Genomic DNA, 12,674 nt, shown 5'->3' on the forward strand with positions numbered 1-12,674 from the left:
GAACAGTTCCTAACACAAATTGTAGCAAACTCCTTTACTTTTATACAGTCACTTCTTGTAGATTCTCAGCCCACTGAGCTCCCAGTCTCTCGACTAGACTTGCTGATTCACTGCCACTGAATCCCGTGAGCTCTCCTAATCTTCTTACTTTAGTATCTTCCTCAAGCGTCACCCCCCCCCCGCGCTTCCCTATTGGGTCCCTGGCTTGGCACTCCAGATACTCCTCGAGCGTCACCCCACTGGCTGGGTTCCTTGATTGGCACCTGCTGAAGTTTCCCGATTCTTCACTGTCCCCGGTTGGTAAGAATACTGCTCTGGTATACTTGCTTCAGCTACTCACTGTGGTCCCTGGTAACAAGGTGGTTGGTCCCTTAGTGGCGAAAGCTTCCCCTCTACCTCCGACTATGACAGGTTCTCTAGCCGGTAGAACCATCACTTCTGGTTGGACTGCAAGCCGCAAACCCAACACTGTGCTGCTCTCTTGCTTCTGGATAGGCCCTCAGACAGCCTAGCAGCCAGATGTGCCAGGGATAGGCCCAAACGTAGGCCTAGAAGCCTGGGCAGCACTACACACATCCACCCAGACAGCCGTCCAGGTGGCCCAGAACCCTTATTACCATGTCAAATAAATAGGCCCTCCCAACAGGCCAAGGGACCCAAGAAGATCCCTGCCCATTGGCTGAGATACCCTATCTAGTCCTAATCTGTCCTTGCAATGCCCTTGTCTTATCTAATGTCACCAGATACCTGGCCATCTAGTGACAGAAGAGAGAAGTGCAGCAATTCCAGACTTAGAATGAACTCAATTGATACCTAACAATTGGCCAAGGCCAATACACCTGGCAGGTACATTTAGGAGCAATCCTGACTAGACAGGGTGCTACATCTGTAAGTGGGCAAACAAAATCTGCAGGGGATCAAAAAATTATTTTCCCCACTATTCATACAGCACCCTGCCAGCCCCACCCACCAGCCATGATCTGCCTTCAACACAAAAAAGCACAAAGACCCAGTGATAACATCACTAGGTCTAAAAAAAAGGTATGTATTGAAAACAGAATTTTTTATTTATTTTAACTTTCATTGAGATAATCTTTTGATTTTTACTATAGTGCTGTCAATTTACGCAGCACTTTACATATGTATTGTACATTCACACCAGTCCCTGCACTAGAGGAGCTTACAATCTAACCTAACTCACATTCATACACATATTAGGCCCAATTTAGACAGGAGCCAATTAACTTACCAGCGTGCCTTTGGAGTGTGGGAGGAAACCGGTGTACCCGGAGGAAACCCAGGCAGGCACAGGGAGATCATGCAAACTCCAGGTAGGTAGTGTTGTAGTTGGGATGTGAGCCAACAACCCCAGTGCTGCTAGGTGGACATGCTAACCAATTAGCCACTGTGCTGTCCAAGGACATGGTAACTAAACAATGGCAGAGGTTCTAGACTTTTATCAGTTTTGGCTGGACACACTCAAAGTGACTTAGGAGGGTGCTAAACAGAATCCTTGTCCGCTGTCATATAAACATATGTTTTGTTTTGTCAGGTATGCGAATCCTTGTCACGCTGCTGCTAGACACCCTCCCGATGTTGGGCAACGTCCTACTGCTTTGCTTCTTTGTGTTCTTCATATTTGGGATTGTTGGCGTCCAGCTCTGGGCTGGTCTGCTGAGAAACCGCTGCTTCCTTCCTGAAAATTTCAGTCTGTAAGTTGGCGAAAGAGGCTCACCAGAGTGTGTTTTTTTTTTTAATGAATAAATATCGTAGAGAGGGCTGTTATTGATGGTTGGTGGGAGGGTGGGCAGATTTTCTATATTTCATTGCTCCACCGTGTTCGTTTCTCTGGGACATTCTGTCCGGGAATTTTATTGTAGAGTGAAAGCGGAGCCATTTACCTGTCTGAGGCCATGCGACTCTCTTCATTCCGACAATAAATAATAGCACAAGGGCCATTCCATACAGGAGCATTAGTGTAATGGCTGCAATAAAAAATGACTTTCCTGTCTGCAGCCTCAAATTTTCAGAGCATTTTAGCAACAAAAATATATTATTTATTATTCTCTCTCTCTCTCTCTCTCTCTCTCTCTTCTCTCTCCTCTCTCTCTCTCTCTCTCCTCTCTCTCTCTCTCTCTATATATATATATATATATATATATATATATATATATATATATATATTAGTATTGTATTTATAATATATTTTATTATATTATAATATATTGTCATTTATTTATATATAAATTTAATATGATACATATATAATTTAAATTTTATTTATAATTCATACATGAGCATTAGTGCAAGTAGTGCAGTATATAAAGACGTTCCAGTATGCAGCCTCAATTTTCAATTTTGGCAACAATAAATATATATTTTTATTATGTATTTTGTATATAAATAAAATAAAATTTTAACTAAAATTGTAATTATATATGTATGATTATCAAATATATATATAAATAAATTATTAAATATATATATGTATGTGTCTGTGGTGCGCGTGCGTATTGCACTAATGAAAAACACCTGTTTGTGCTGCCACTTTATATATATATATATATATATATATATATATATATATATATATATATATATATATATATATATATATAATATAATATTGTAATGTATTTATTTATAATCTATATTATATTCATTTTTAATTCATACACATATAATTTAAATTTAGAATTGTTTTTTTTTTATATTATATATACTGTGTATGTGTGTGTGTGTGTATAATATATATATGTATATATATATAGTGTGTGTGTGTGTGTGTGTGTATATATATATATATATATATATATATATATATATATATATATATATATATATTATATATATATATATATTTATATGATATTGGAATGTATTTATTGATAATATATATTCATTTTTAATTGATACATATAATTAAAATGCAATTTACAATTTTATTTATATTATACATACTGTGTGTATATGTATATATGTGTATATTACAAGGATCTAGAAACAGTAAAAAATTATATATATATATATATATATATATATATATATATATATAATGGGTATATAACATTTTATATTATATATTAATATATATAATATTTACATTAGATTACAGTCATTCTGCAAGATCTACAGTAGTAACATTAAAATATATCAAAAGCCCAATTATTTTTATTTGTTTCATATTGAAGAAAACGTTTTATAACCCATGAAATTTTTGCGCTGTTTGTGTCCCTATTAGGGGATTTATCCTCTCTATTTGTAACCTCTGTTGCTAAAAGTAAAAAAAAATAAAAAATAAAAAAAAATGTTGAGTTGTCACTAGAGGGAAATAAGGATACTTGATCCGGTGACAGCTGAAAAGGCATTTCCCTCTCTTCCTGTGTGTCTGCAGGACAGAAAATGAAGGGAAACCTGTAATAGGACACAGATGAGCAAAAAAATTGGCATGGATTTTCATAATCTTCTCTATAGGAAATATAGAAAAAAGTTTTGGCTTTAGGCTGGGTTCACACCAAATGCTGATGCGGCTCACAGTAGGAGTCCGGTGCGTCCTTGTTCACTGTTTCAGGTCCGATTTCAGCCCGAATTTGCATCGGAGCCGCATCGAAGAAATGTGATGAGACGCTGACAATCTCCTGCTATTGCAGATTGGATGCGGAGATCTCACATCCAAATTGCAATAGTGTGAACCCGGCCTCTGATGTACGTTATTTTTTTCATTTTAGCTCTAATTGCATTTTGAAACATCTAAAGCTGCACCTCATTCAGCTATATTCAAGTTGTAAAGCGCTGCGTAATCTGTTGGCGCTATACAAAATTCTGTATCATAATAATAATAATAATAATATATGTGGTTGAAATACATTTTGGGGTTGATTTACTAAAACTGGTGCGTGCAAAAACTGGTGCAGCTCTGCAGAGAAGCCAATCCGCTTTTAGGCTTTATTGTCAAAGCTTAATTGAAAGCGGAGTGCCACCCAAAAAATGGAACTTCCCTGATAGGGTTACTCCCTCCGGTGCCACATTTGGTCACTTTGCAGGGGGAGCAAATAGCTGTCTAATACAGGTATTCAGGGCCGTCTTTAATATTGATTGGACCCTGGGCAAAATTTCTTGGCCCCCCCCCCCCCCCCCCATGCAATTCACTCTCCACCTGCTCTGAGGCATACAATAAATAGCGGCTAGACTTAAAATCAGTTTACTGTATCAGATCAGGCAGAAAAATGTGATTGGTTGCCAGCAGTTAAAGCATATCATTACTGCTTACTGACTGGTTGCTAGAGGTTACAGAACACATTACGGCTCACTGATAAGTTGCTAGAGGTTACAGCACATCATCTCCTCACTGCAGGGGAGCATGATATAGATATGAATGCCACCTTTATTTACATATCAATACTGCCAGCCACAGTTATTTACATATGAATTTTGGTTATTTACATGTAAACACGGGGTCTGCAGGTGAGTCATCTGTACACAATAGGGCAGAGCTGGGTAGCATTAGTACCATCACTTCACACGAGATATCGGCACACAGCACAGGACTAAAACTTCAAGGGACAAGGGAATTTAAACTGGGATAGTTTGGCAAGTATGAGGCAGCTGCTTTGGGCCCCACAACAATGACAGGGCCCAGGGCAGCTGCCCCTTTTGCCCTGCCTTAAAGACGGCCCTGCAGGTATTTGCTCCCCACTTCCCGGTTATAGATCACTGCAGAATCTACACCATGTCCGGCCCCTCCCCCGCCCATGTCCCCCCCCTCCCCGCTGTCTTCTGGGGACACAGAGGTCCCAGAAGACAGTCGGGACCAGTGAGGACATGCAGCGTCACTTGTGCATGCGCAGTAGGGAACCATGCTTCACTTTCTGATACCCTTACTTAAGATGCTAGTGCCTTTAACCAGGAGCCAAGGGACGGGTCGGCTTCGGGTGAGGGCATTGCGGGCGCCCTGGACAGTAAGTGTCCTTATTTTAAAAGTTAGTAATTTGTAGCTGCTGGCTTTTAATTTTTTTTTTTTCCGGTGCAACTCTGCTTGAACAAGCTGAATTTTTTTGACACAGCTGCACCAGATTCTGAGTACACTCGTTTTACAAAAATGTCCCTCATTGTATTATAAATGTGTTAGCTGACAAAGGATTTTTTTTTTTTTTAAAGGGGTTTTTTTTTTTTTAAAGGGGTTTTTTTTTATGTTTTTTTTTTGCATATATACAAACTGACAAATCCCCTTGAAACCGACCCTTGAACTTTGCTGCAGGTGCTTGGTCATGAACACACCTCCAGCGTGCTGATTGGACATTAAACAATATGCAGCACTCTGATTGGTCTGCTTACTGCAATCTCTCCTCCAGACAGTTAATACATGTGCTTGAAGCAGCCTTGGCCTTCCCTCTCCTAGTTGGAGTTCTGCTGTACAGAAGACTAATATGAACACGCACACAGATTCCATTACCCGTTTTGCTTTTAAAATCCAATTATTCATTATATTAATTTAAATGTTGCTTCCCAACTTCTGTTTTTTTACTTTTTTTCATTTCTATACTCTACCCGCTTTAGTCCTCTTTCCCTGGAATTGGAACGGTACTATCAGACGGAAAACGAAGATGAAAACCCGTTTATCTGTTCCCAAGCCCGTGAAAACGGCATGCGGTATTGCCGAAGTGTCCCAACGCGTAGAGAAGAAGGACTGGAGTGTACACTGGATTATAATTACTACAATAACACCAGCAATACTTCATGTGTGAATTGGAATCAATATTACACCAACTGTTCTGCTGGAGAACACAACCCTTTCAAAGGTGCTATCAATTTTGATAATATTGGCTATGCTTGGATAGCGATTTTTCAGGTGAGTTATTTTTTTATATGTAATTTTATTTTGTGGCTCCCCAATTCAACACAATGTAAAGATAAAGAGACTTTGCAGCCTGTAAGATTATGGCGAGGTGGATTACATGGAATTAAAGGGAAACTGTCATGGCTTTTATATATATTTATATATTTTATTAAAAAAATATATATATTTATACTTTGTTATTCATACTTTTTTTTTTTTTATATTGTAAAATCAACTTGAGCTATTGTAAACTGTAATGTCTTTTATATTTATTTTTATACTTTTTTTTTAACTCAGAAAAATATTTTCATACTTTATGTTTTAAAACTATTCTTTCTTTAGCTATTGTTTTATTATTCATATGCAATCTTTGTTTAAAAATAAACTTTCTATGCATGATCTATGATTGTCAGAGCACTATGGGCTAGCTACTGGTTGGAATCTAAACCAGGGGTCTCAAACTGGTGGCCCTCCAGCTTTTGCGAAACTACAAGTCCCATGAGGCATTGCAAGGCTGACAGTTACAAGGATGACTCCCACATGCTGAGGCATGATGGGACTTGTAGTTTGGCAACAGCTGGAGGGCCGCCAGTTTGAGACCCCTGATCTAAACAGTGAGTGGAGAGTGTGAACAGGTTTTGCTTTTGACTGCTGGCAATTGCGGTGTTGCATTTTTAGGTTCTTTTTGGGGCTTTTCCTTGTAGTTTTTTTAACTCCTTTTTCTGTCCTTTTTTAAATAGCCTTTTTTTTTTCTTACCTTCCTTCAGCCTACTAATTAAGGGAAGTAGTTAATTGGTCACAGGTGCTTGAGGCCTATATAACTTTCTGTAGAACTCATTTTGAGCCTGCTGGAACTTAGACCAAGTGGAACTGGACTAAGTGGTGAGGTGCCTGTGTAGTGTGAGTGTGTAACTGTGTATTGTAAGTACATGAGTGCTGCGAGTGCACATGTGCTGTATTGATTATTAGTGTCAGGTAGTACTTGTGTATTGTGAGTACCTGAGTGTTGTCTGAGTAGTGTGTGTGGATCATTAGTACTTGTGTATTGTGTGCACGTGGGTCTGCGCATGCACTTTGGTCTGCGTGAGTGCACGTGGGTCTGCGCGAGTGCACGTGGGTCTGCGCGAGTGCACGTGGGTCTGCACGTGCACTTTAGTCTGCACGTGCACGTGGGTCTGCGCGTGCACTTTAGTCTGCACGTGCACGTGGGTCTGCGCGTGCACTTTAGTCTGCACGTGCACGTGGGTCTGCGCGTGCACTTTAGTCTGCACGTGCACGTGGGTCTGCGCGTGCACGTGTATTGTCTTGTTGAGTACCTGTGTATTGTTTTGTTGTATTAGTGTCAGGAAGCTAGTTTTTAGGGATTTTGGACAGGGTATAATCGGGGTATAGGTACGATGCCCGGAGGGTGTGGAGATGCGACTTGGTGCACGTCTTGCAGAATGTATGTGTTCTTTGATCATCTGATCAAGGGCGAATACTGCTGTGCATAATGTAAGCGCATTGTTTCCCTGGAAGCCCATGTTCTGAATCTGGGAAGCAACTGTCAGCACTGAGAAGACCCTCCATACTAGGGGGCCAGCACAGAGGCGGGTGGACACAAGAGGTGCAGGCACTAGGAAAGAACAGATGGGAGACAGTCAGGAAGGGTAGAGGGGGAAATGCCAGGGAGGCCGACCCAGGGCTGGAGCATCCCAATAAGTATACTCCATTGAGGGACATTGGTGAAACCAGTCAGGGACCAACACTGCTGGAGCTGAGGGACACTCCTTGCTGCCGTCATAAGAACTCCTCCAGTGAGAGTGGGGGGGGGGGGGGAGCGAAGGGAAAGGAAAGACAGATCCTGGTGGCAGGGGACTCAATTCTAAGAGGAACAGAGAGGGCAATCTGTGACAAAGACCTGAAGTGCAGAACTGTATGCAGTCTACCCGGCGCTCGGGTTTGGCACATCACGGATCTAGTGGACAGATTACTGGGCGGGGCTGGGGAAGACCCGGCTGTCATGGTGCATGTTGGCTCCAATGACAAAATCAGAGGCAGATGGAGTGTCCTAAAGAATGATTTTAGGGATTTGGGAGCCAAATTGAGGAAAAGGACCTCCAAGGTCATATTCTCAGGAATACTACCGGTATTTAACCGCTTGCCGACCAGCCACCTCATATTTCCAGCGCAGGTTGGCCTGGCTGCATGATTCTCCGTACCAGTACGGCGGTCCTTTTAAAGGCATTAGCAGGCGCCCGCATCCCTGGAACCAATACAGCAACTACGATGTCGCCGGGCTCCCGCGATCACTCCAGAGAGCCAGAAAGGGGCTCTGTCAATGTAAACAAACAGATCCCCATTCTGACAGAGGAGGAGAGAGAGATCTGCTGTTCCTAGTTATCAGGAACAGCGATCTGTCTCTACTCCCAGCCAGTCCCCTCCACAGTTAGAAACACCTCCCTAGGGAACATTTAACCCCTTCCCTGGCATTGTAATTTACACAATGATCAGTGGCTATTTGTAGCTGTGATCACTGTAATAATGTCAATGGTCCCAAAAAAGTGTCCGGGCTGTCTGCCGCAATGTCGCAGTCCCGCTAAAAAACGCCGATCACCACCATTACTAGTAATGAAAAGTTTATAATAAAAATGCCATAAATCTTTCTCCTATTTTGTAGACGTTATAATGTATATAATGTTATTTTGTACAAACCATTCAATATATGCTTATTGAGACTTTTTTTTTACCAAAAATAAGCAGAAGAATACGCATCGGCCTAAACTGATGAAGAAATTTGTTTATTTAAAAAAAAAATTTGGGATATTTATTATAGCAAAAAGTAAAAAATATTTTTATTTCTTTTTCAAAATTGTTTTTGTTTATAGCGCAAGAAATAAAAACCGCAGAGGTGATCAAATACCACCAAAAGAAAGCTCTATTTGTTGGATAAAAAAAATGTTGTTTGTGTACAACGTCGCACGGCCGCGCAATTGTCAGTTAAAGCAACGCAGTGCCGTATCGCAAAAAAATGGCCTGGTCGTTAAGGGGGGTAAATCCTTCCGGGGCTGAAGTGGTTAAAGCAATCACATTATACTTAATGAAGGGGTGGCATGTCAAAGCCATGCAGTTCTTTTTATAGAGATGTGCGCAATTGTTTTCTATCAGATTCATTCATTAAGTTAATCATTTTGTTTCATCATATTAGATATATTAGAATGATTTGTTTTGCGATTCGTTTCATATATTCGTTGTTCTGAAACCATTCATATTTTCAGAAGTTATTTTGGAAAAAATTGGCTAGATTCGTTTTAACGTGTTGGTTATTTTGGGAGGTTATTTATGCACTTTAAGTCATCCCTGCTAGTCCAACCCCCAAAAGAGAAATGGAATGAGCTGATTGGACAAAATCAACCAAAAGTAACAATGAACACGTGTAGACCCTCTTCTTTTTATTTTTTATTTTTTCGGGGGAAAGAGTTTAATTCAAAATTATCTGATTTAAAAACAGAAAAAGTAACAAATGGAACAAAATTAATTTCAGATTCATTCATTATGTTTAGGTTCAGAGATTCTCCAACCAACCCAAACATAATCTGTAGGAATAATCTTATTTCATTTTTTTAACCTCACTATATTTATCGCATTATTTTTCCATTTCATATATAGTGCATTTTTTATAATGATGAAAAATGTTAATGCAAAAAGAATCTCATCTGAAACATAAATATTAACTTTGTTATATTTCTAAGTTACATTTTTTGTCTCCAATATTAACAAAAGGCCAAACTATCACCATCCTGTTATCCGACTGAAAATAATGAAGACGCGTGAATTTGTTGTTTTCCTTATAATTTATTTCAGATTTGTTACTATTGTCATTCAGAATTTTGCATACATCCAAATCTCTGAATGAGGAAAACTTCCACCATTACTAGTAAAAAAATAATAATAATAAAAATGCCATAAATCTAGCCCCTATTTTGTAAACCAAACCAATCAATATACGCTTATTGTGTTTTTTTTTGTTTTTTTTTACCAAAAATATGTAGAATACATATTGGCTTAAACTGATTAAAACATTAATTTAAAAAAAAAAAAATTTTGGGGGGGGGGTGAGATTTTTATTATAGCAAAAAGTGAAATATTTTTTTTTTCAAAATTGTCAGTCTTTTTTTGTTTATAAGAATAAAAACAGAGGTGGTCTAATACCACCAAAAAAAAGCTCTATTTGTGAGTCAATTTTTGTTTGGGTACAGTGTCGCATGACTGCGCAATTGTCAGTTAAAGCGACGCAGTGCCGTATCGAAAAAAAAATGACCTGGTCAATGAGCAGCCAAATCTTCCGGGGCTGAAGTGGTTATGGATCCTGGGTGTGTTGGCGACATACAGTATGTTCTCATCTATGCTCCACAACTGAGTCACACAAACTGTAGCAATAAAAATTTGATATAGGTTCCAATCCTTCCCCATGCTTTAAAAAAGTATTTTTTTAGACTTCAACCTCTGATGCATGTGAAGGTATAATGTTGCTCTCAAGATGCAGGCCTCTTAACCACTTGCCCACCAAGCCAATTCTGACATTTCTCTCCTACATGTAAAAATCATAATTTTTTTGCTGGAAAATTAAACAGAACCCCCAAACATTATATATGGGGTTTTTTTTTTTTTTGCAGAGACCCTAGAGAATACAATGGCGGTCATTCCAATTTTTTTTCTCAAAAAGAATTTGCACAGCAATTTTTGGAAAAAAAAGTTTTATGCTTTAAAAAAAAAAAAAAAAAACAGAACAGTAAAGTTAGCCCAATTTTTTTTGCATAATGGGAAAGATGAAGTTACGTCAAGTAAATAGTAAGTGAGTGTGGGGGTAAGCATGACATAATTATGACTCACATGGAGGCACCGTCCCTAGTAGAAACAAAATTTAGAATAAAAGAGTGGATTGGGACTTTGCATGTGCCTCGGTGGAGTAAAGACAATGATTTATGACACAATATTATTATAAAAAGGTTCATAAAGATATTTTATTGACCGTCCTTGGATGAAAATATTTAAAACATTACAGTTTGAGAAAATACAATTGTACTGTTAATTTGGTCCAGGTTGTGCAAATCCTGGTATAGAATATCGTAAAGTATGGCCTACGCGTTTCGTGGGAACCCCACTTCGTCAGGGCCTTTTGGAACAGCACAAGCAGCATATGAATACTAAAGATGTCCTAGAAATTAGAAATTGCTTTTTTTATGTTTATTTGGGTTGATTCTTTTATCCATCTTTATTGGATAATATATTAGAAACAGACAGGAGCAGATGGAATATAACGAGTTATTATCATGTTTTTGTTTTTTTTCTTGTCTGGCTGTATGTGAAGAAATGGAATGTAATATACAGAAGGATTGTTCATTTTTCTCCTGTTATAAAAAGAAAAAAAAAGAAATTATAAAAAAAAAAAAAAAAAAAGAAATTCTAAATTGCAAAATTAGGTAAAGCATAAAATATTAGATAAAATTTAAATAATGCATATATAAAACATAAAATACTCTTACATCGTTTCAGATCATTTATGATTACCCTTAGGTATAAAATACTGATATAATGGCATAGAAATGTTTAACTAGTAAATAGATCCCTAACATGGCACTCTTCAAAATTGCACACGCTCGTGGAATGACGCCAAATTTTGATACTTAAAAAAAAAAATCCCCATAGGCCACGCTTTATTTTTTTTTACTGGTTACATGTTTAGAGTTAGAGGAGGTCTAGGGCTAGATTTATTGCTCTCGCTCTAATGTTCGTGGCACATGTGTGGTTTGAACACTGTTTCATATGTGGGCGGGACTTACATATGCAAGCACACGGGGACAGGAGCACTTTAAAAATATATATATATATATATATATATATTTTTTAGTTTGACACTTTTTTTTTTAAATAAAAATTATTTTTTTATCACTTTTATTCCTATTACAAGGAATGTAAACATTCCTTGTAATAGGAATATGGCATGATCGGTCCTATTTACAGTGAGATCTGGGGTCAACAAGACCCCACATCTCACCTCTAGGCTGGAACAGCTGAAATATAAAATATGATCTCAGCTTCCCAGCCCAGGCGACGCCGTTTGTTTGAATGCAGAGGCCGGGCGTGACGTCATAACATCACGCCCGGCCTCCGAACAATAATAGAGACTCTGGCGGGCATCTGGTCCGCCGGAAATCTTTATGGTAAATATCTGGTGGCTGGCGGATCCCGTCTCTGACTCAGCGATGGCGGCGGTGAATCGGTAGAAGCACCGGAGGAATGATCAAGCGGCTGACTAGCTGTTATAATCATTCTTATGGTGTAGGGAATCGCCAAATAAAAAAGCCGCTATCTGAATGATGCCTGTAGCTGCCGGCATCATTCAGATATAGCCCCGTGAAGTCAAGAACGTCATATGACGGTCGGAACGTGGTAACCTTTTTTTATTTATTTATTATTTTTTTTTTAGAAAAGTTAGATGATTTCACTGCAAAATGATCGATTCCACCTTAGAAAAAGAGGACATTTTTTTATTTAGTTTGAGGTACTAAAATTTGCTTGAAAAAATTACCTTTATGTCGTTATTTTGAGTTTTTTTGGGAGGGGGGGTGGGCTGTGACTGACTGTGACTTTACATGGGACTGGCTCTGTCCGATCACAGCCAGTCACATGTAAACACGAAGATGCCGGTAATCGGCTCTCCTCCCCGTACACAACATTTTTTGCAAAAATTCTCCTTTAAGACCATTGGGCGGAAGTGACGTTTGATGTCACTTCCGCCATTCAAGGAGAAAGGACGCGATCGTCTCCACCGCTACCGACAGCTATGGTAAGCAGC

General features: G+C 38.9%; 1 protein-coding gene across 4 annotated transcripts in view; it reads left to right on the top strand.

Annotated features, from left to right (window-relative positions):
* CACNA1G (calcium voltage-gated channel subunit alpha1 G) overlaps positions 1-12,674 on the top strand; it is a 151,186-nt gene that overhangs the window by 23,138 nt on the left and 115,374 nt on the right. For all 4 annotated transcript variants that reach the window (XM_077458918.1, XM_077458917.1, XM_077458919.1 and 1 more), the window contains exons 4-5: positions 1,553-1,712; positions 5,557-5,848. In XM_077458918.1, coding sequence (XP_077315044.1) covers positions 1,553-1,712; positions 5,557-5,848 — 452 coding nt within the window. The remainder of the gene's footprint in view (positions 1-1,552; positions 1,713-5,556; positions 5,849-12,674) is intronic.

This window comes from Lithobates pipiens, unplaced genomic scaffold (assembly GCF_037356315.1).
Source record: "Lithobates pipiens isolate NorthernLeopardFrog02 unplaced genomic scaffold, aLitPip1_a1.2 Scaffold_28, whole genome shotgun sequence".
NCBI classification, from domain to species: domain Eukaryota; kingdom Metazoa; phylum Chordata; class Amphibia; order Anura; family Ranidae; genus Lithobates; species Lithobates pipiens.